Source organism: Paramisgurnus dabryanus, chromosome 5, assembly GCF_030506205.2.
Source record: "Paramisgurnus dabryanus chromosome 5, PD_genome_1.1, whole genome shotgun sequence".
Taxonomy (NCBI): domain Eukaryota; kingdom Metazoa; phylum Chordata; class Actinopteri; order Cypriniformes; family Cobitidae; genus Paramisgurnus; species Paramisgurnus dabryanus.
In genome coordinates this window covers 24,396,938-24,421,016 of record NC_133341.1, presented here as the reverse complement: position 1 = coordinate 24,421,016, position 24,079 = coordinate 24,396,938, and the positions used below count along the sequence as shown (strand labels likewise).

At 37.2% G+C, this 24,079-nt stretch overlaps 1 protein-coding gene across 4 annotated transcripts; it reads right to left on the bottom strand.

Moving 5' to 3' along the window:
* Positions 1-1,989: 1,989 nt before the first annotated feature.
* tbc1d8b (TBC1 domain family member 8B) lies at positions 1,990-22,722 on the bottom strand. Of its 4 annotated transcripts, none has more exons than XM_065250494.2 (21): positions 22,400-22,722; positions 19,855-19,965; positions 19,638-19,756; positions 18,441-18,663; positions 17,175-17,415; positions 16,840-17,047; positions 16,382-16,549; positions 16,035-16,136; positions 15,237-15,387; positions 14,938-15,152; positions 14,365-14,482; positions 12,084-12,381; positions 11,794-11,920; positions 10,539-10,637; positions 9,923-9,991; positions 9,278-9,518; positions 9,091-9,156; positions 8,448-8,528; positions 7,960-8,001; positions 7,774-7,871; positions 1,990-4,339 (listed from the first exon to the last, which is right to left on the bottom strand). In XM_065250494.2, exons 1-21 carry the CDS (start codon positions 22,524-22,526, stop codon positions 3,767-3,769), a joined length of 3,477 nt encoding a protein of 1,158 aa, XP_065106566.1. In that variant the 5' UTR covers positions 22,527-22,722; the 3' UTR covers positions 1,990-3,766. The 4 variants fall into 4 exon arrangements, with proteins under 4 accessions (XP_065106566.1, XP_065106567.1, XP_073670798.1 ...); XM_065250495.2 differs by having other exon boundaries at positions 12,084-12,369; XM_073814697.1 differs by lacking the exon at positions 8,448-8,528.
* Positions 22,723-24,079: the final 1,357 nt, after the last annotated feature.

The window sequence follows — 24,079 nt, the reverse complement described above, 5'->3', positions numbered from 1 at the left end:
TTAAATGTTGACAGAAGTCTATCGCAAAATGAAAATGAATCAATGATATGTGACTAAGAGACAGATTTACTAACAGCTTGCACAAGCGCAAACCATGATTTTGGCGTTACATAGCCTAATGACTCTCGGGATTTACTAAAGAGGCACGGTGGATATTTAACACTAAAAAGGTGTGGTCTAGTTATTTTTGCAACTGACCTTTGCATTTCTAGGAGTGTCCTTTTCAGATGCAACATTTATAGGAGGAGATTATTTAAATTATTTATTATTTAACACTGAAAAAAGTGCATGTCTAAAATCCTTTTGCTCTTGAATTGGCATTGCGTAGATCAGAGAGTGCGTGGTACACAGCAGAGGATTTTTTTTAACATGTAATTTGCTGGAGGAAATAAAAGAGAAATTACTTGAAGTCACACAATACCATGTGTTTCGAAACTTGTAAGCCTGCATTTTTGTACTCCAGTTAATTTCAGGGCAAAATTAGCTATATAGACCAAAATAACTTTTTGTACCAGGCTGTAAACATATTATTTTCTACTGTAAAGTTGGGCATTTTTAACATGGGAGTCTATGGGAATTGACTCCCTTTTGGAGCCAGCCTCAAGCGGCCAGTCGATGAATTGCAGTTTAAGTCACTTCCGTATTTGCCTCATTAGAGCGATCGGAAGGTTGCCCTTCGGTTTACTGTTCGCTACGTCAGCATTAATTCGGCAAATGCGTCTCCATCTCCCTTATTCGCATAAATCAAAAACCATGCGAGCGTAATTTTTTTTTTTTTTTTGCAAATTAAGGGATTTTTAATCTAAATGTGTCGTTTCCATCTCCCTTCAATCACTAGTAGCTGGATTTCCATCCAAACGTGAAGCGAATCATCTTTTCAAAATTCGAAAAAAATTAAATAAACATAGAAATGCGAATTAGGTGCGTTTCAATCAAGGTGTTTGGGCGAATGACGGTGGTATTGGTAACCTAGTAACCAACAGTAAACAAAAAAAGAAACTTACGCGTGGAGACAAGACTGCATGTAGTCACGGTGGGGCAAGTTATACATTTATTAGGAGTTGCAGCTTGTAATTGCCAAACTGAATGCTGTGTGCACAGAAGAATGCATGCATTTTTGATGAAGGCACGAGCAGCAAAGACATATTGCGACGACGTCGAGCCCCATATATGATAAACATAACTCCAGCGGAAGCAGCTAGACGGTCAATCACGTGGGTTTAATGTTCGCTACGTCAGAATTAATTCGGCAAATGCGTTTCCATTTCATATTATTCGCATTTACTCTTCGCATTAATCAAAACACACCTCAAGCGAGCGTAAATATTTTTTACGAATTAAGGGATTTTAATTGAAATGTGTCGTTTCCATCACTCATTTGAAACATTGACGTGTTTCTATTAGCCGTATTTTCAATTTGCGCATTTTAAAGTGTAATGAAAACGCAGGGTTTCCATCCAAACGTGAAGCGAATCTTTTCAAAATTCGCAAAAAAAAGAAAAACAAAGAAATGCGATTTAGGTTGCGTTTTCGTCACACTGTTTGGGCTAATAACGGTGGTATTGGTAACCTAGTAACCAACAGTAAACAAAACAAGGTAATGTTTTTTATCCAATCATGTTACGAATATACGAATGAAAACGTTAATCCAGGGTTTAGGATGTACAGTGAAACATCAGATTATAAATACCCAGGGTTATCTCTTTACCCCTGGTTAAGTATGGAGTGTGAATAAAACAGATAACTCATGAATCTGTTAACCCAGGGGTTTAGAATAACCCAGGGTCAGTCTGAAAAGCCTTTCACATATGTTTATGTTGCTAAGGGTGCTGTGAACTGATACACGGAATCCTTGGGTGCAGCGGTCATGGCAACCTTTTTATACTTGATGTTCAGAAGCAGTGATACATTATGAGCTGTTGAGCTAAGAGGTTTACTGTATAAAAACTTCAATAAAAAAGTTAAACCAATCATTTGTGAGAAAAGAGATAATTTCTTCATATATTTTATTTTATCATTACAGACTTCCATAATGTGAATTTATGAGGCACAAACAGATTGTAACAAATAAAGGTTTGTAGAATAAAAAATATAAAATAAAAAAACCTAAACGACCACACTATTACCCTGCAGTACACGCAGCAAACAGCAAGAGTGACAATATGGAACATTTACAGTCTGTGTTTTTTTCCAAAAACTTCAGTAGATACATTTTAACCGACCAATTACACAGAAAAAATATGTCTTAAGCAGAGGTGCCCTTTCGACGAATGAAATAACTTCATTAGTCACAAAAAAACGTCAGCTGGTGTATTTCAACAGAATAACCACAGAGTGAAACAAAACATAAATTTCTCTTTTTTTGTATATTCTTGCATACAACACCACAAGCTCTCAGCATTTACACAAAGTTAAGAACAAGTCTGCATATTCAGTGGTCCTTTTTTAAGCATCATACAACTTACTTGTTATTTGCACGTTTGACAACTTGAACTTTCTGACAAAATACTAAATTACTTCACTTTGAATATAATTTACAGTGCAACAGATTTACATATTTCTCTGGCTAAAGCAATTCATAATATTATGGAAAAAATATTCTTGTTCTATGCCAAAATAAAATATATTTGAAAATTAATTAGCAAAATTGCAGTCAGATGTTCCCTATATTAATCAATATATGAGGAAAAATTTGAGCTTTTGTATGGAAGCACTTGTGATATTTGCACTAAAGACCTGAATCAAAAAATGAATAAGGCATAAACCACAGATTCCGGTTTGTAGACACAAACACATTCAGTGAATCAAAATCAAACAATTAAAATTGGGAACCAAAATGGTGCAACACCTTTCCGGTTTCCGCTTGTAGACACAAACACATTTGGTAAATCAAAATTAAACAACTGAAATTGGGAACCAAAATGGTGCAACACAGTTCCACCCAGAACACAGTGAGTTACAACACTAAGCTCCGCCTCCTGTACAGTACTGTATAGTCCAACTACTAACATCTATAAACAAGCTTTTAAAGCAACTAAAACGACATTAGCAGAGTCATGTAAAGTGACATTTGCGGCATGGACTAAGATGTTTTAAATCATTGATCTGTTTTGAGCAGTTCAACAGCATAGTCTTTCCCTTTAATATCCTCTCTCATTCTGTAGTGAATGTAAATCCTGTATGTGTACGTGTGCTAGGTCAGGCTGGGAATGACGGTTAGGTGACGTGGATGTGCGTGTGAACTCAAGGAATGTTCTGAGGTTACTTAATGGATAAAGCAGGCAAAGCTTTAACATACATGCCATCATCCCAAATCACATCTACTGTTCATGATTTCCTCCCACCCATCAATTATTTTACATCATAATACCTGAAAGTCATTGTTGCATTGCATTAGATCATAATACCTTATACAATCATCTCCATAACACCTTACCCATCATCTTATATCTACTGTATATTACATCTATAACATTTAACGCAATTCATTACATCACATTACCTCACACTGCAGTCTGAATTATGCGATTTCAAAAATACTTTTCTTTTATCCCTTTGAATTGTAATTCCCCCTTTACGTTTGCATGTGCACTGTAACAACATGACTTCCAAAAAGATTTTATCACAAACACTGACCAAGTTGCATAAAAGAAGAAAACAGGAAAGAAAAAGAGAAGAGGGGGTAAAGGAGAGAGAGAGAGCGCGTTTATGGCTTTTAGGGCAGTGTTTTGCTGTGATTGCTCAAATATTGTGTGTGTTCCTGTCTTTAGTGTTTGTCTTTAAGCTGGTTTTTACGTGCACGTGCAATCAGAGCGTCTGTGTCCTTAGCCCGTTCAAAGAAGCGTACGACACACGGTTCGTTGAGAAGAGAAGCGAGAACCTGCTCAAAGGAGAAACTCCAGTCTCCGTCTCTGACAGCGGAGGGTGAGCTGGGCGTGTCTGTGGGTGTGTCCAAGGCGGGGCTGTTGGTTCCGGTCGGACTGCTGGTGGGCGTAGAGGGCCGTGAGGCTGAGTTAGGGGTAATGTCTGAGTTGGATGGTGCAGTTTCACGTTGACTGACCGGAGACTCGGGTGGCTCCGGGGTGTCTTCACACTCGGCGGGTGTTTCAGGGCTGATGGGTGGAGTTGGGGAGACATCGGGCTGCTGAGCTGTGCTTTGCGAGCTAGTGGGTGAAGTTTGGGGTGTTTTCTGTGGACTGCCCTCCTGTAGTTTACGTCCCACTTCCTCCATTCGCAACAATAGGCTGGTCACTCGTGCCACGGCACGGTACAGGCTCTCCTCTTCTTCATCACCGTGAAATAGACCGTACAAAGTCTTTGTCAGACCGATAAACTGCACCTGGAATACATACAGAGTGAATAAGAGTCAGATATGTGAACCTAATGCTTTAATGATGATTGTTGTCCGAAATATCAACGAATAAAACCCTGTGTTTTGAAAAGACGTGTTCAATGTGATAAAAGATCAAGTAGTAAGACACATGCATGCTTTTTTAAGTTAACAGACCTCCAACTCAATTCAAATCATGTAAATGCAACTGAAGTAACCTGAACTATAATTATTTGGCTTTTATGTAACAAAAGTAAAGGTAGATTCACATTATAAGCGACTTTGTCGCTGTGTGTCGCTCATCTCCTTCAAAAGAGGCGTTTCTATATATGGTTGTCATAAACAAATAAGTAACGTCCACTCCGGTAACTGACGAGAGGCGGATGATGTGAACTATACTGCTTTGTTCTCATTGGTAGTCCCTCTCGAAAGTCGCTCATAATTTCTCAACTTTGTTGTGCAACTGGACACGCCCATCCAGTCGCCAACAGTGACTGTCGCTCGTGTCGCCGGAAGTCCATTGAAATCAATGAGATTGCATCGCTCTGCTACTGGAAGTCAGTAATCAGTATTTAAGTAGTAGAGGGGACATTCGAACTGCACTAGGATCAGACATTCCCTGCCTAAAGCATGACTTATACTTCTGCTTGGACCTACGCTGTATCTATGCTGTAGGCTGTGCATAGCACTGGGTAAAATGTAACAACGCGTAAATTCTATGCAGACCTCAAGCACTTGGATTGGTTTGCTAGAACCACTCCCTCAGGTCAAAAAATCTGCATCATCACAAACGATAAAAAAAAGTTGAAGAGCGATATTAAACAACTCAAGCTGCAACAAAAGTCGCTGTCTATTTACCGACATCACAGCTGATGCTGCTCCAAAAATGTCCACAACGAGCTGCTTCATCTTCGGCTTTTGGCTTGAAATTGTAGGTTACACAAGTAACATGTCCGTGGACACTGCCTACTAGCGGTCATGCCAGAAGTATAAATAAAAACCAACGTGTATCCTATGGCGTAGAGGCTCTGGCAGAGGGTATGCCATAGGTCCGACACAAAAGTATAAATCAGCCTTATGTCTGATGACAAGAACAAGGACAGAGCAGTGAGATCAGACTCACAGGCGCCTAAATAAACTATGCCAAAGAACAGGAATAGAAATGTGTTACAAGGTCAGATAGGCAAAGAGGACATCAATATCAAACATCTAAATGCATACACTATTGATCAGTATGATAAAACAGCCCATGTGTACAGAAACAAAGTTTAAGGAACTGTACTAAAGTTCCAATAGCCACGACTGCAACACTACTGACAACTGCGGTGAATCTCTCTCCTGCTGTCATCAAAGACGAAATACTCATATTTCTATTAAAAGCACACTTACTGTATTTGTGTAACCCTATACTCTCACTTTTAGTTATCCGCCACTACACTCATCCCATAGGATTCAAGAGTCAACCGAATACATCTTCAAAGGGTTAATGGAATGTAATCTGCATCGATCGTTCACAGTATCGCAGTTTCAAAGCTATTTTGATTCTGTAGTATTAAATGTATGCTCTACAAGCTACAAATGTAATGTAGTTAAAGCGTAGATAGCTACACCAGACAAAGCTAACTACATTAAAGCAATTCAACAGGACACTACCTCTTTAAATCCAGGCTAAAGTCTCGTAATCTATTATAAGATTTGGAGCATCAAAGTTTGAGTTCACAATTGAATTCAATCTTTGACATTGACCATACTCAGTCAATATTAAAGATATCAAGGTTATATTTTCACTGAATGTATTTTACATTATGTAGGATGATTTTATGTAGAAAACAGTAAATCACAAAAATGACTTTAGCTGGGTTTTCATAGGCAGAGTCACACATTCATTAATATTATTTAAAACAAGTCCCTAATGGTTTAAATGTTGTTTTTCACACAGTACCTTGCACAAAACATTTTTATTCTAACAACAATACATTTCACAGCATTAAACATAAAATTGCGTGCTACTGTTTTTTAACCCTTATCCTTATGCATGCTGAATGTGTTTTATTATTATTATTTTTTATTAAATTATTAATGTTTTCTTCCGAATACTACATACCAGCTCAATGCCATGTAATTGCCTATTTATAAATAAATTATTATTTATGTGTGCAGTCTATGAAGGGTGGTTAGGAATTTTTTTTTAAATTCATGTTGAATTTACTTTGAATTTGAAAATAATAAAAATATTAATAAAAAATTATCCTTATGTTTGTTGAAAAACAACTGACATTTTCTGTGAAATTCGACCCAACAGCTGAAAATGTTAAATTTTTTTGAGATTTATATATTTTTAACCAAACAAGTTACAGACTGCGAATAGAAATAACAGCTATTTTAAATAGATGATGTATAATACAAAGACTCTGGGCCGGTTGCACCAACTGGGCGTAAACCCGGTCGTAAGACAATGCACTTTTTAGAATTTACACCGGTTGCACCTTCTAGGTGTTGCGCACATCTGAGACTAAATCTTACAATGAGTCAGTGGTAGGCGTAACTACAGTATAAAGTCTTTGACTTGTTTCTATGGCAAAAAATTGAAAAAATTAAATTAAGGAGACATTAACGCGTCTAATGCACAGGATACAAGCAGTGTGCTTTCATGCATGGCAGATAGAGAGACCGCAACAATAAATTCTTATACTTAGATATATAGAAGAGAGAGAACTTATTAACAGCTTTGTTTAATTTTGCTTTTATTTAGTCAGAATTAATCTGCAAATTAATTCCTTTTGTGCAAACAGGAAAAGCTTTTGTTTAGTTTATGCAGGTTGTGTTTGATAGGTCTGCACGTGATGCACGCTTCCTGAGAGAGAGCGCACTGGCAAGCATGTGAGAGGAGTTTGTAACCATAGTAACGCGAATGGCGTCCCAACTATCGCCGTAGTTAAACGCAAACACAGGGACGCACATCTTCTATGCTGAGCGTAGCTGCTCCTGGTTATAGTTTCAGATGGTGCAACAGGGATCATTATTTTTAACAAAGCCAGAAGTAGCTAAGCCCGACATAGGGCTTACAGCCATCTTTTTTACGGCCAGCTGGTGCAAACGACCTCTAGAGAATAATGTTTAGTAAATTGTTTTTGGAGCAGTTTATTGAAATAAAATATCTAATTAACTGATTCAGTAAAATACATCAGACTTTGCATGCTACATTATAGCCTTTGCTCAATCAGATGCAAAGCTGTGTGCACCAACAATATGCCATCAATATAATTTCACCACATCACAGCAAGCTACACAATACAGCTATCTATCTGCCATACTACTGAAAAATATCTCTAGTTCGCTAAAATATTTAGTAAAATATACCACAGAATGACTGGACGCTGGTGCTAATTATAACCTTGAACTGTGTTCTCTATAATAGATCCATCTGTAATGCGGGTATATACCTGGTTTATTCGGGGCAGATCTTTAATATTTTCTTCCCTGCGCTGCAAGTCTTCCTGCCACTGTTTCAGATATTCCTGAAGGTCGACTTTAGCACGACCTAAAGGGTGAAATATATTAATATAGAATATATTATTGATCTGAAAACCATACTAGAGAACTGTGATAATAGGTTTGGAATACTTCACCTTTCTCAGGACATCTCCTGATCACTCCATCGTCTGCCGAGTCTACACGAATAAAAGGAGGGCGTCAAAAAAGGTTTAAAAATATATCTTTCTGTCACTGTGGTGGTACCCTCAAAAGTTCATTTTCAACACATTGACAAAACAGTTAACTGTACCTTTAAAGGTACACAATAAGGTACAGTAATGTACCTCAAAAGATACAACATTGTATTATGTTTTGTTTACCTGTAAAGGTACAAAACAGAACCTTAGGGTACCATCCGAGCGACGGAAAAGGTACAGTAAGATGGATTCACATATACATGCAATGACAAATACACAGACACTTAGAGATCAAGTGTATCATGACTCTTAAAACACACACATGCACAAATACGTGCAAAAACACAAACACCACAAAATAAATCAGTGACACGTAAAACCTCCCAGAAGAAAGAAGCAAGTGTGAAAGGATAAAAAGTGAGTAGGCACAGAAAGAAAGAGCTGACCAGAAAGATGAGCAGAGAAAGAGTGATCTTCAGCCGGAGGAAAAAATCTAGACGACTTTAAAGTCTTACACTCCTGGATTCCTGAAGAAACACAAAATACCCAGACATGCAAAAACACACATTCCACTGATGTTAATAGCTTTAGTTAAAAGAGTTGTCCTTTCAAATAAATATAATTATATCATTTTGAAATACCACAAGCACATGGCATACACACAAGATTAACTGTGGCAGTTTTATTAAAAATCTGGGCTGGTAATGGTTTGTCATTGCAATTATACATTTCAGATAAGCATTTAAATCTAAGATTTTCCAGGGAAAGGGTTTCTTTATTAAATCTAAATCATTTAAAATCTGTAATTTTGGAAAAGTAAATTGCTCAAACAAGATTATAGATATAGAGCGGTCAGATATTCAGATTACAAAAGAAGAAGTTAGAAGAATAAATCATAAAGGCTTATAAAGAGATTAGACAAAGATTAGACAAATTGTAGAGGCATCAGCATATAGAAAATGACTACAATAAAATGTTAAAATAAAAAATAAAAATCACAATCATATTCGTACATAACCATATTTTATGTACAAACAAATCTCATAAAAGGAAATAAAACATACAGTAGAGATACCACTGCGTTTTTACCTGACTGAAGGTGCAATTTGAAGAGAAACTTTAGCTTTTCTGTAAATGATCTGTTGTATAAGATATCTGCAACACACATAAATGTCAACATACATTTGACTGAATCTGACAGGTTGTAACGTATGTAATGCAGTATGGTGAAAGGTCAAAGTGCAGTCATTTAAGGTCAGGGTCAGGGTGCTCTTACCCAGACCGCTTACAAATTCCTTGAAGTTCACCAGTCCATCTCCATTCTCATCTAGAAGATTGAAAGCTGATCGCGCCAGCGTTTGTAAATGTGTATGTGTGGTCCACTGCTGCAACAGGTTAAACAGACTGCTAAACTGGGACTGATCCAGCTGGTACTGATCCAGATATGGCAGGCTGGGGTCATGGTTGTGCAGTGCAGGACTTGACACAGACCAGTAGCAGCTCACGAAATGTTGCCTCTGTAACACACACAAATGTACAGGTTTCATGTCCACACTCACATAATTACTAACAATAGCACTTTTTTAAATTATTATTTTATAAAATTATTATATATATATATATATATATATATATATATATATATATATATATATATATATATATATATATATATATATATATATATATATATATATATATAATTTTTTTAGAGAGTATAGTGGAGTGTAGACAGGAAAGTATTGGGTGGAAACAGGGGAGGAGATGGGAATCGAGCTATATGTCGGCGCACTAAACCGTAAACACTGGGCTATTGGTGCCGACACAATAGCACTTTATACATAAATGGCTGTGGCATTGGTAGTATTTTGAGATGTATTGCATGTACTGTGATGTAATGGTTTGTTACAATATAACTTACCTTAAATAACACGTACAGTTCATCCAGTTGAGCAGCGCTGAACTTTACATCTTGAGCAACAACACGCAACTGCAAAAACAGAGAAAATTTAAAGTATTGCTATTTGCATGTTTAAAGGAATAATTCACCCCAAAATTTATATTATGTCATCATTTACTCACTCTCAACCAATCAGATGCCCCATTGACTTTAATAGTATTCTTTTATCCTACTATGGAAGTCAATAGGGCCTCTGATCGGTTACTCAAAATATTTACTTTTGTGTTTATCAGAAGAAAAAAAATTATACAGGTTTATAACAACATGAGAAAGAAAAAATATGACAGAAAATTTTCATTTTTGGGAGAACTATAAACTTTGAACTTTAACAGTTCAGCTATTACAAAAAATTACAAAAGTACCGTAAATTCTTAGTATTTTGTATGATGTTTTTTGCTTCAATGACAGCATCTACTTGAGTTGCGTTTTTTTCTTTTTTAAGAATTACTAAGTATTATTATTACAAAAAAATTAATTTAAATGTGTGACGAAAACATTTAGCTTGGAATGAAAAAAAATGTGAACTAAAAACAAATGTATTTTTCAGGAGTGATTTTAATGTTTTGTTTATACTTACTACATTTTGTTTTGTTGTGTCTTCGAGTGTTTGAATGACGTACAACTTGTTCCTCTTCCGCATGTTTTCTACTTCCTCTGTACGGATGTCTCCATATTTCTGCAAGAAAAGCTTCATTAGTTTGTTTCAGAAACCAGAGCTTTTACGTTTATTGCCAGCAACTGTTTAGTTTATGAGGATTGGCAAATTTGCACCTTTTTATTACAACACTTTCCCATTAAATCTGTCACCATGACTACAGGTGTTAAATTCTTAATTAACAAAGACATCAACATGCTAAATATAGTGCTTAGGTAGGTAGGTAAAAAGGTAAATAGATGGATCGATAGATAGATAAGATAACAGGCAGGGGGTTAGTTGTAACACTTGCTAAAAATTAAGTTTGTAGGCAAATATTTCAATACTATTTTGTCTATATATTTGAAGTGGATATTGTTTATATATCTGTCTATAATAGACAGGTATCCAAACTGTATTCATTCATCCAGCCCTTTTCTAACAATAGTTTAATTAAAAATGAATACAAATGTCTAAATATGTGAGAAAAAGCAGCACAATTATGGCAAAAAAATGTTTTTATATGTGACCCAGTCTGTAATAACCATACTACAGTTTCAAAATCAAATTCTGAGATAATGAGCCTCAAAGTCTGATTGTAGCCATTCAGTTGATTATGATTTCAATCTTTGACGTGACCTTATTTAATCAATATTAAAGATATGAACAAAAATAAATTTGACACACGATTTTTGATAAGACAGGCACATTTATTTTGTTGGCAGCCAGCAATCATTCGTGTGTAGCCTATTTAAAACAATGGCAAGAATTAAGCTAACGTTAGCGGTTTTCATATCGTAAGTGCTGAGGGGTTAGTTGTAACACAGAGTTACAATTAACCCCGCTGGGTCAAAATATTTTCAAGCCTACAAAAAAAGTTGCTAAGAGCTGCAGACATATTTCAAAAAATTTTTTAGTCAACAAGACACTGATTAATATGACATAGCATTGGATTTGGTATCTTACACACCCAACTTAGAAACCTAAAAAACCATATGATAAAAAAAATTTACTTACATGCCACCAAAACACTCGTTTTTCAATAACTCTCTGGAAAAACATATAATTTGTGGGAGATCGTCTTTTGGCAGTGTGAAAAAATACCGGAAAACCAAAATGCTCAACCTTGTGCAACAATGAAAACAGTCCGTGTTACAACTAACCCCGCGCACCCCTACTAAATATGTACAACATTTACCTCATACGCCTCTTTGATAAGATCACTGATGTCAACCCTTTGTATTGATTTGTCATTGGCTGTCGCTGACGCCTGCTGTACGGTTGCTGGGAGGGGACTGTCTTTATTTGTGACATTGTCAAAAAACCTAAATAACAAAATCAAATATGAACACAGCTTGAGTTTCTGTTCTTTATTTTATTTGATTACCAATTAACACCTGCATATTACCCCAAAAAAAGACTTCTTGATTTCATGATCCATTCTGTGTGTAACACATGTGGGTTAAGGATGTAGGATGTGTTAATCACCTGTTGAGGACAGTGACCGCTTCTGCGTCGTCATGGCAACACAGCAGATTATCCATATTGTAGTCGAGGACGGCAAGGCCGAGCTGAAGGATGGCTTTGATTCCATCATAAAAGAAACAGTCGACCACATTCACAGCGCTTTCTATTGGCAGCACGCTAATGAAGAGAGTCAGGAACCATGACAACGACACCGATGAGAAGAAGGAAAGATCTGTCATGTGCTCGGTCAGTTGGGTAAGATGCTCACGGATCAGCTCTTCGAACACAGCCTGGTCCACCAGCGCTCCTAAGAAACAAACTGGTTTATTATAGTGTGTAATATCTGCACCACAAATACGGATTAGTTTTGTCAAATACTCCTACTACAGTATACTCTTACTGTACAAATACTCTTATTGCCACATCTACCAATGTTTTAGACATACTGGACCACTCAAACGCAACACTATTTTGAAATGGGGTAAATCAAATTTTTATTATTTGTAAAACGCTTTAGTAGCTTTGCTTTCAAGACACATAAAACCATACTATCACGTCTTAAAGGGGACATATCATGAAAATCTGACTTTTGTCATGTTTAAGTGCTATAATTGGGTCCCCAGTTGGGTCCCCAACCTAGAAAATGTGAAAAAAGATCAACCCAGTAACTTAGCTTTGATAAACCATTCTTTGCAAGCATGTGAATAAATAGCTAATTGAAATTTTGCTCCCCTTGTGATGTCAGAAGGGGATATTACTTTGCACTATTCAACCACGACACTGCCATTTAGTGCAAAGATCAGCTCATTTAAATGGATACACCCAAAAACGGCACATTTTTTCTCACTCCTACAAATGGCAATTTTTACAAGCTATAATAAATTATCTTTATGGTATTTTAAGCTAGATCTTCACATACGTACTCTGGGGACACAGAATATTTATTTGTTGTCTTAAAAAAAATGTCCCCTTTAACTGTCTTGTGGCTGTTGAGCAGTTTATTGAAACCACCTTAATGTTTTTGTCTTAATAGTTAACATAAAAAAATAATAATATATAATAATAATATATTTATAAATCTGGGATGGCATAAGGGTAAAAAATTGAGAATTGTTATATGTGACCCTGGACCACAAAACGAGTCATAAGTCACACGGGTATATTTGTAGCAATAGACAGCAATACATTGTAAGTATCAAAATTAGAAATTTTTATGCAAAAAATCATTAGGATTTAGGAAAGAAAAGATTATGTTCCATAAAGACATTGTGTAAATTTTCTACTGTAATTATATAAAAAGCATTTATCATTAGTAATATGTCTTGCTAAGAACTTCAGTTGGATAACTTAAAGGTCAAATTTCTCAATATTTACATATTTTACAACTTCAGATTCCAGATGTTTAAATTGATTTACAGTTCTGTGCAAAAGTCTTAGGCCACCAACACTAGACTTGTTGTTTTAGAAGTTTTAATGTCCATCCATATTTATTTTTCAATCTATTTTATTAAGATACAAACAGAAAACACAGGAAATATGTAGAAAAAATAAAAAAAGACTAAATGTCTTTTTTAGGCATTGTCATGTTTAGTGTGACCTCTCTTGGCACTAAACACATCTTGAGCGTTTTTGAGCCGAATGACTTTATTAGTATTTAATTTTTTTTACGTTTAAGAGATCCTGCAGTGTCCTGCTATTGCTCAAGTGGAAGGGGAGTTTACACTAAAAACTTGACACATCAGTTTTAATAATATATACACATTTCCTGTATTTTCTGGTTGAATTCTATTAAAGAGACTGAAAAACAATTATATATGATCACTTCAACATTGCAAAAACAACAAATCTGGCATGGTGGCCTAAGACTTTTGCACAGTACTGTATATCAGGCAAATATTGTCCGATCATAACAAACCATACATCAATGGAAAGCTCAATTTCAAAAAATTGACCCCTGTGACTGTCATTTGTGGTCCAGGGTCACATATCTGGGTGAACTATATACTATATTTATTTAATATTCATTGTCAACCTATGAATTGCTTACTTGTTGTCTTTGCACCTGAAAGTGGTATTGAACAATTTAAAAATGCATCCCAAGTAACTATGAAGAAAAAGACTGACAATATCATAGATTAAGCTCAGTTATTACAATTCACTTCATGAATGGCTTTCATTTGAGTGTGAAGTGAAACACTTCCATTAAAATTCTGGCACTGTCATGACTGTGAAATTGGGTAAGCTACCAATTTAATAATACCTCCTCAGTATGAGGCTTGCATACAGCAACAAACACACCTACCGATGATTCTGCGGTTGAAGTAGTCTGGGAGCATTCTTTCACATACAGCTACCAAAAGCCAGAAGGCTTCTTCCTCTTTAGCATACAGCAGCAACACTGAAGTCAAGATATTCATGGCCTGGAGCGATAAACAAGCATACAATACCTTTTTGCAATGAACAGACTGAAATCCCTCAAATGTCTTTCAAGATTTTAATACATAGCAAGTCACAATACATGTGAGAACTACGTAGGTTTGTTCACTGTTTATCTCTCTATTTTGTGGTGTAGTAGAGTAGACTGCACTTTTGGAGAAACAACTTTACAGTATATCATGATCTGAAAAGTCTTTAATATGGGTTGGAAAAATGTGTGGGTGCGTAAAGAATTTGAGTGAAGTACTCCACCAAAGTTTGTGATAAAATCTTAAAAGTTACATAAAAGGCATTTGATAATCTTAGATCATTCATATTTTTTTTACTTTCCTGTTAGTATACAATGCATATCATGTTGTATTGTTACAGTCAAGATCTGCTTCACCCTACCACTCTCTAACAGGCCACAATGCATCTTTTCCAGAGTGTGCCTTTGTACCTGACAGTAGCCGATTTTGGGGTTTCGGTGAGCATAAGCAGTCAGGACTCGGCGGAGGGCTGAGATTCCTGTGTCGCTCTGGAAAGCTGGGTGCTCGGGTAGAGAGCGGTGCAGATCTCGCTCAATCTCATCACATGCTAGAGAGCTGCTGCCCATACACTCCTCCAGCAACCGTCCATAATACCCAGGATTAGAAGTCATGTCATGTACTGCACCTGTAACCCACACAGACACACAATGATAATAAAAAATTATAAACACACATACATACACACATCCCGAATAACATGCACACACACCTGAGAAGAGCATCCACAGTTCTCCTCTGAGGGTCTCTGGGACTCCTCGCACTATGAGATCACGAGTTTTTTTGGTGCAAAACATTCCAGTTCCACGACCGTATTCGGCAAAGTGGATCTGCCACGACTGCTCCTTCATCCGCTCTTTCAGCTGTCAATCACAATGTTAGCATGTCAGTGCATTTTTGTGATTTACTGTTTTTTACATAAATCACCCTACATAATGTAAAATTATGTGGAAATATAACCTTGATATCTTTAATATTGACTGAGTGAGGTGACAATAAACAATAATTTAAATCAAATGCTATTTGAAGCTATATTGTAAAAAGGCTAACATCAGTGGCGGCTCATTACTGCTCATCTGAGGGGCGCTTATTCAAAAAAAGTGTTCGGAGTGTCATGTGTGTTGCTTGCGTTTTCAAAATATGCGTTTGTTGCGTCATGTAAACCATGTGCATCACGTGTTTTGTCAAAATAAGTGCCTGCTGCACATGCTTCAAAACCGTTTATGATAAAAGAGACGCTCACGTTCACAAAATACACGCAAGACACTCCCTTAACAGTAAACTTTGATTACACATGAGATTATGCGAGTATCTGGCAAACGCGAGCGTCTCTTTTATCATAAACCCTTTAGACGCGTCTGCAACAGCACTTATTTTGACAAGACACGTGATGCACACAGGATCGCTCGATGCGCAGAACACATATTTTGAAAAAAGGAACCACACACATGACGGGCTACATACATGTTGTGACAAAAAAGAAGTCACCGGCCGCCACTGGCTAACATACCATTTTGGGGTCAAGGTTTTCTGCGTCGTGCGGATGAAAGACATTCATGAGAGCTTCAGTGCTCACGGCTTGACTCTGGCCCACCATCACACCCTCCTCATCCTCAAAGAGAAACACAAGAATGCAACCCAACATCAGATGAGACACCATATGCTTTTACCATTTTTAGTCATAATAGTAGTTTGATAGTGATAACCATACATAAAACATAATTTTTTATATATATATATATATATATATATATATATATATATATATATATATATATATATATATATATATATATATATATATATATATATATATATATATATATATATATTATGGTTGGAAGGTAGATAAAATACCGGATTGCTAAAGGAATGCTGGGGACTTCCCACTGCCCCACATTTCCTGCGGATAGTGGCGGCAAGTCGTTCAAAATCCCGAACCTCAGAAAATCGCAACGCTCTCTTGCCACGCATACACACAGTCAGAGCCCGCGTACTGCGATCTGGCAGCTCCACACTAAATATCTGCAGGTGCACATTAATGCAAAAAACACATAAACATTAATAGTAGTGCAACACAAGCTACCTTCATCTGCTCTATATCTATAAACCTTTTTTTACTTTTGCTTACAAAATGTATTACTACGTATAGCACATTTCATAATAATAACAATAATTGGAAAATACATACAATTAGTTATATATAAATGTATGGCTGCTACATCAAATTCATTTTTTTATTTTAACTATCAGTCCTCACCAGGACAGTGTGGGCTCAGATTTCTTTGCAGAGAAACATTTCATTGAACACACACCTCCCAAATAGGTATTATGAGATGGCACTGAGAACCGTCCTGGCTGGCGTAGCACAGATAGTTCTCAGATACACAGATTTTTCCAAGCGTGTTGACATGGCTGAAAGGAACCCAGAGGAAGCTCTCGTACACTTCACAGAGGTTTTCTTCCTGAGCCAACCGGAAAAACGCTCGGAATGACTGATTCCGTGCATGTATTTCTAGAGCCCTGCAAAACCCAAAATAAGGAGAGTAAAGTCCAAAGTGTACTGGAACAAAGCTGTAGATCAAATTTATAAGCCACATAAATATTCTGCTATGCATTTAACTTAATGAACAGAAAAATATGGATGCACCTCTGTGTGATGTGAAGGGGGTTAGCCAGTGGATGCTCTGCGTGAAATGTTTCCTTGTCGAAAAAGCGCACAATAGCGTAGTCGGCCAGCTGCTGCATGATCAGGTACGTCTGCTGGAGCCGCATGAGCATCGAGAAGAAATGATCCTCTCCACGCACACGCACGCGGATGCTCTCCGCCAACAACACGTTCGATGTGCGTTCCAGTCGGCTCACCTCATCCCAGGGAAACACTAGTTTGACTGTGCAAGAAATGCACAAATTGTGTGAGAAATTGCAAATGGTTATAGTTAGCTACTGTAACTATGAATTACATCCATTCAGCTGATCTCTGGGTCTGGCGCTACCACTTTTAGCCTAGCTTAGCACAATCCATTGAATCTGATTAGACCAGTGGTTTTCAATCTTGTCCTAGGGGACCCACAGCTCTGCATATTTTGTATGTCTCCCTTAACTGACACATCCAGTTCTGTTCATGGATCTCTCCCTTAATGAGCTGATGATCTGAATCAGGTATGTTAGATAAGGGAGACATGCAAAATGTGCAGGGCAGTGGGTGGGTCCCCTAGGACAAGATTGAAAACCACTGGATTAGACCATTAGCATCGCGCTAAAAAATAACTAAAGAGTTTCGATATTTTTCCTATTTAAAACTTGACTCTTCTGTAGTTACATCGTGTACTAAGACTGACAAAAAATTAAAAGTTGCAATTTTCTAGGCAGATATGGCTAGGATCTATACTCTCATTCTGGTGTAATAATCAAGAACTTTGCTGATGTAACATGGTTGCAGTAGGTGTAGTGATATTACGCACTGCCCGAAAATAGTCCCCTGCTATTGAAAGTAACCAAGGGGACTATTTTCGTTATTTTTTTATCGCGATGCTAATGGTCTAATCAGATTCAATGGATTGTGCTAAGCTATGCTAAAAGTGCTAGCACCAGACCCAGAGGTCAGCTAAATGGATTCTAAAACGGTAAGAATCAAATGTTACACTCTAGGGGAGCTGGAAAATTAGTATATTTTCACAAAAGTTATATGTCCCTTTAACATGCACAGTCTTCCTCTGATTATGCTTAATATGTTGATAACATGTAAGGTTATGTAAATGTGTAAATCATGTTTTTTTTTATCAAAATGTAGATTTCAGCATTACCCCGATTTCGTGTTGCATAAACGCCTTTTCTGGCTTTCTTGCCGTTTTGTTCATGTGTACATGTTTCAAAGTAAAAGTAACGTGTAAAAGTGAATGAGCATGTTCCTAACCCTCATTGCCGAGCATATAAGAGTAGAAACACAGGAAGTTGGTGCTGAGGTAGATCCAGCCCTGGTTCGGTACTCGTCCTCTCCAGTAGCTGCAAGAGTAATAGGTCACTAGCTTTTCTCTCTGAGGCAAACCGAACAGGCGCTCGAAACGCAGCACTGCCTCCCGGAACCGTTCGGGATCCTCCTCATCACATGCAGACGAGCGCTCTTCTGCTATCAGTCCCTACACAAACGAAAGACATTAAGGAAGGAGATGTAGTAAATACAGTATAAGCATTAGCTAGACCTGTGTGAATTAAGAAGCGCTTGTCATTACCCAGTGTGATAGGCTTAAACTTTTCCCTTAAAGAAATATTCCACTTTCATAAAAAATACAATTCTGATCATTTATTCACCCGCATGTCATCCAAGATGTTTGTGTCTTTCTTTGTTCAGTCGAGACAAAATTAAGTTTTTTGAGGAAAACATTCAAGGATTTTTCTCCATAAAGTGGACTTCAACAGTTTACAGTTTCAATGGAGTTTAAAATTGCAGGTTCAATGCAACTTTAAAGGGCTCCAAATGATCCCAACTGAGGCATAAGGGTCTTATCTAGTGAAACTATCATCATGATGCATCCGCCCATGTAACAGTGCTTCGTCTTCTGAGAATATAGTCCCAGTATGTATACTGTTAAAAGATCGCTGTGTCTCATATCACCTTGTTATTTGTACACGCTGTGACTATACAAATCACAACACATAAATAGGAAAATGTCAGCGTTATTTTGTCACTTATTGGGAGCAGTTTGCTAGCTGGAGCCATTCACTTCCAGACTTTGTGCTAAGCTAAGCTAGCGGGGGCTGCGTCAGACAGAGTTACAGCACGCACGGAGATGAGAAAGGTATGTATGGACTTATCTAACTCTGGGGGATACGGTGAATAAGCTAATTTCCCAAAATCTGGGCATGTGCCTTTAAGTCTGCACTGAAATGACCTAATGATCTTATAGTCATAACTGTGCAATATTATGAAAATATTAGATTCAGCTGCATAGTGCCGAGTGATATACTGGTGTTATCAAAGGAGCTGAAGAATCACTGGTAATGATAACTGGGGCATTACCAATATGGCTGCCAGGCAACTTTACTTTCCCTTAAAGGGACTTTCCCTTAAAGCCATTTAATAATTGGAAAAAATGTGTGCTTAATCTCTCACCCGTATCTTTCCCTGGACAAAGCTGGTGATGTCTTCTCCAGAGTCAAACACAGAGAGAGTTCTGATGATATTCTGCTGCAACCAGTCCCAATGCTGTGAGATCTCCTCTAAAGATGCTCCTGTACACAGACCAACATGTTACAGTATATCAGGATCTAAATAAACAGAGTCATGCCCTTCACAGACAAAAACACTGTGCACAGCAGTTCTCCCTCACCGCAGGCGACGTTCCAGTACACCTGAGAGTCGGGAGTCTGATGTAAAATGCGGAACGGGGCCACTTTGGCTGTGGAGTCGAAAACTGTGTCGAGCGTTCCAACCAGTAGGCCTAAGACAAATAAAAAATATATAAAATATAGAATCATACACTGTAATTAGAAATATCACTGTAAACCCTGAATTTTATGCAATTTTCAAAACCTGGACATTAAAGGTGGAGTGCATGATCACAGAAAGCCAATGTTGACATTTGATTCTTTTGAAAGACCCGCCCCACACATACGCAACCCAGGCAACAATGTCGGTTAGTAGACATGCCCCTTAATGGTGATTGGCTACAAGTGTGTTTTGGTACTCAGCCCGAATACAAAGTGTTTTTCATAAAACACGCACCTCGCCTTTAACATTTATCAACATTAACATTTCTTTATGTTTTCAATTGTTTCCGATGGAAGTGCAGCACTTTTCAAAAAAGCAGCAGCTGCACTCTGCAGTTTCCACGCTCAGCGCAAAAATATTCAACTTTGGGTGAAAAGCTCAGCTTGTCAATGTCACTTTCAGTCGGATGTCAAATCACAGTGGAGGAGGGGCGGGAAAAATATCACAACAACGAACCGGCGCATCATTCAGGGACTAATAAACAAAGCAGAGGTGAAAAAAGCTGGCAAGCACCTGCAGTCGGCATCCGCCTGGCATGTTCAGCTGCGTTTAAATGCTTTGGTGTGCACGCCCCCTTACTGATAACATAATTTTTTTATTGTGTACATCTTGAATGGCCTGATGGTCTGGTTGGTATCACTTTAATGTAGTCTACGAGGCTAAATGCATGTTCCATATCCTAGTTTGATTGGCTTTTGATTGTGGTATTTTAACAGGCACACAGGACTGTTATATAAACGAATTACATAGATAATCTATTTGAGTTGATAAGGTTTAACATCTCTCTGTCCTTTCTGCAGTAAAGCAGCAGTGCTCATATACATTGCTGCAGAAAGCCAATGCTGGTGTCTTATGGCCCTTAGACATAAAGCACAAGTTGCCATGACAATGAACTCCAAAGCAAAAGTGAGTCAGTAACCACAGTACAACCAATAATTAGCTTACTAACAACCATGAATTTCTCTGAGCTAGCCGTTCGGCCATAATGTGACACGAAACAGACATTTGAGCTTTCACTGGTGACCCAACACCCAACCACTGCAAACTATTCCGATCAGATCAATGCAAATGAATCTCTAATGCAATGTAACACTCACTAAAAAGAACTATTATGGTTTTTGAACAAGGTGCCTTGGTACTAACATATTTTTGACCTATAACATGATACCACCTTTTTTCAGGCCCATATTAATATACCATAGTAAATCAAAATGCTAACATTAGAAACCATTACAGAAATTCTAATGGATTTAATGGGAATTGTATAATGGTCTCTGTGGGTCTCTACTGGTAATTTGCTGAGTTCTATTCGTGGGATGTTATCTGGCGAATGGGAATCAATAAAACACAATTAAATCCTACTGGAATAAGACACAAATCACACCATATAAAGGAATTATGTAATGATTTTAATAGTAAAAATCTGGTGATTCGTTACAGTATTTGTAATGGAATTAATTTGTTTAATTTCTTAGTTTAATTTAATATTAGAATGAATTATTGCACAAAAATTTGTATAAGAGTTATGTTACAATTAACCTTTTGAACTCTATGTAGATCTTCACTGCTAATGCAGTGAGTTCCACCTAAATTTACTGTGCACATATTGTTACAGTAACACATCATGGGTAGGGTCTCTGATCTACGTTAAAAGAAACAAAGAGAGTGAATAATTTTGTTTACAATTACATCAAAAGTGATCATGCTTTTGCACATTTGTTTAGTGTTTCTTCTACTTGTTGATATGATATTCTCAATTCATAACACCTGTTAAGAAGTCCTTTCAGTATGATAAGAAGGCAAAATGACTTTTTATTGCTGTACTGTGCTGCCAGTCACATTACAATCAAACAACAAGACAATACTCACATATCAAAATATGGTACATCAACAACATGTTGATCTAAACATACTGAATTCACATGAAAAGCTCAACACCGTGACGTCACATCGTGACGTAACCACTCCTGTCAAAAAACAGGAGAAGTTCAGACTGACCCAAATAATCTTCTTTGTGTTAAACCCGAGATTTAGAGTACAGCGTTTGATACTACAAGATCCATAGGAATGTTGAATTTCATGCAGATTGATAGTTTACCGCAGTGGTGACGTCAACAATCCAATGTGAAGAACAAATAAACCCGCTAACGTTGAAACAAACACCACATCTTTATATTGTTTAACCCTTAACCTGTTGCAAAAGCACCTGGAATCTAATCTAAAAGATAACAAATAACACAATCACCTAAGATACATTTTATGATGGAACACTAAAAAACACCGTCACATTTAACTTTAGACACAGTGGAATATGTTTACAACATAAAGATATGGAGTCTGTCAAGTTAATCGCGTGCACACAGATATCGGCGCGTTCCCGGTACCTGTCAATCCCCCACTGTCCTCTCCGTATCCGCGTCTGCGCTGCAGCACAAAGTAATCGTTGGATTTTTCCGTAACCCATAATTTCAGCGCGTTTTTCAGAAGCACCTCTTCGGGTTTAAGCCACATGCTGGTATTTGTGTTCAGGGATACGCGTCCTCGCGCATGACACTGCGATCACCTCACGCGCATACACCCATACACTGAATGTTGTTTTGGGCTGATGCGCTCGCAAACCTTTTCCCACGTCGACAGAAAGCAAGCCAAAGGCGGCTACAGCCGCGTCATTAGGATTGTAGTCTTCCACCTCTGCCCCGGTGAACGGAGGAGAGCGATACACTTGAGAACAGTAAACTACATTTCCCACAATCCTCACGCTGTTTCGTGACTTTGTTGCGCGTGATTTAAAGGAGCAGTCACTTAATTTCTATACTGCAAGGATAATGTATAAACCTGGTAAAAAACACATTTACGTTTTTTAAAAATAAACGTAGAGGCTGATTGAAAAGAGAGTCAGTTTAAAACTTAAGGGAAGGTATATTCTGAGGTACAACAGTTGCTATGATATTATTTTTCTAAAGGACTGGTGTTACAAAATGTTTTGCACTAATTTATTTGAATTTCGAAAAATTTTAAACAGAACAATCACAACATTTGAAACAATATTTCATTTTACTTTCCTATAAACAGAAGTGACTTTTCCACATTAAAGGGACAAAAACTTTGGTGACCGCCTTCAAAGGGACCTCGCCCAAAAGTGTTAAACAAATATGTCCAATGGACCCGTGCCAAATATTTTAAGGCATATAAAAGGGTTGGGGGAAATCAAACTAAAATATAATCCATTATGTGATAAAAGTATTGACCTGTGCCTCTCTTTTAGTGCACACCATGGTGTCTGAACTGTTGTTTTAGGATGTTTACTTTAAAATTAATGTGTAACAACTGAAACAACAAAGATATCCACAACAAGAAAGTAAAGGAATAAACGTCTTCAGGACGACAAAAATATATGACATATCGAGTGAAGTTATTTGGGTCCTTTTGAAGTGTTTTCTGATTACTATGGGAGTGGATAGTGACCGTCTTGGTCATCATCCACTCTCAAAGTTACTACAAAACCCCAAACAGCACTAAATAAAACACAATCTGCCTTTGGGTTTTGAAGAACAAAGACATTGGAGGTTTAAATGGCATAAGGGTGGTAAATAATAACAAAGATTTCATTTTTGGGTGAACTTTCCCTTTAAATTGACCAATATAATCACAATAACAGCAAATTCCTACATTAAATATTTTTAAATGAAGAAAAAGTAATAATGATGTTGGTGTCCATGCACAAAAGTAGTATCTATGGCATAGTTTATAAATGAACCACACCATGACTCAAAGGATGTACACTCCTCTGGTTGTGTTAAAAACACATTTTGCGTCTAGTTAATGTGGTGTCCTCAACTAGACACATCTCTGTTATTTTCGGAACAACACATTTTGTGTTGTCCTTTTTATTTATTTATTTAAACACAAAATCAACACATAATTTGTTAAAATAACATACAATATGTTAAATAGTATAATACAAAACAAAGTGTAAAAAACACATCCTTTCTTAGAGTCTCATAAAGAGTAGTTGTGTTTAAACACAAGGTAAAAAAATGCTCAGCTGATGTCACAAAATGCGC

Bases quoted from the DNA above. Each gene is read 5' to 3' on its own strand.
- tbc1d8b (XM_065250494.2), bottom strand. From the start codon at position 22,526: ATGTGGCTTAAACCCGAAGAGGTGCTTCTGAAAAACGCGCTGAAATTA. The intron at 18,664-19,637 runs GTGAGAGATTAA...TCGTTTGTGTAG, and splicing joins TTGTCCAGGGAAAGATACGG to GGACTGATAGCAGAAGAGCG. The intron at 4,340-7,773 runs GTATATACCCGC...TATGTATTCCAG, and splicing joins ATCTGCCCCGAATAAACCAG to GTGCAGTTTATCGGTCTGAC.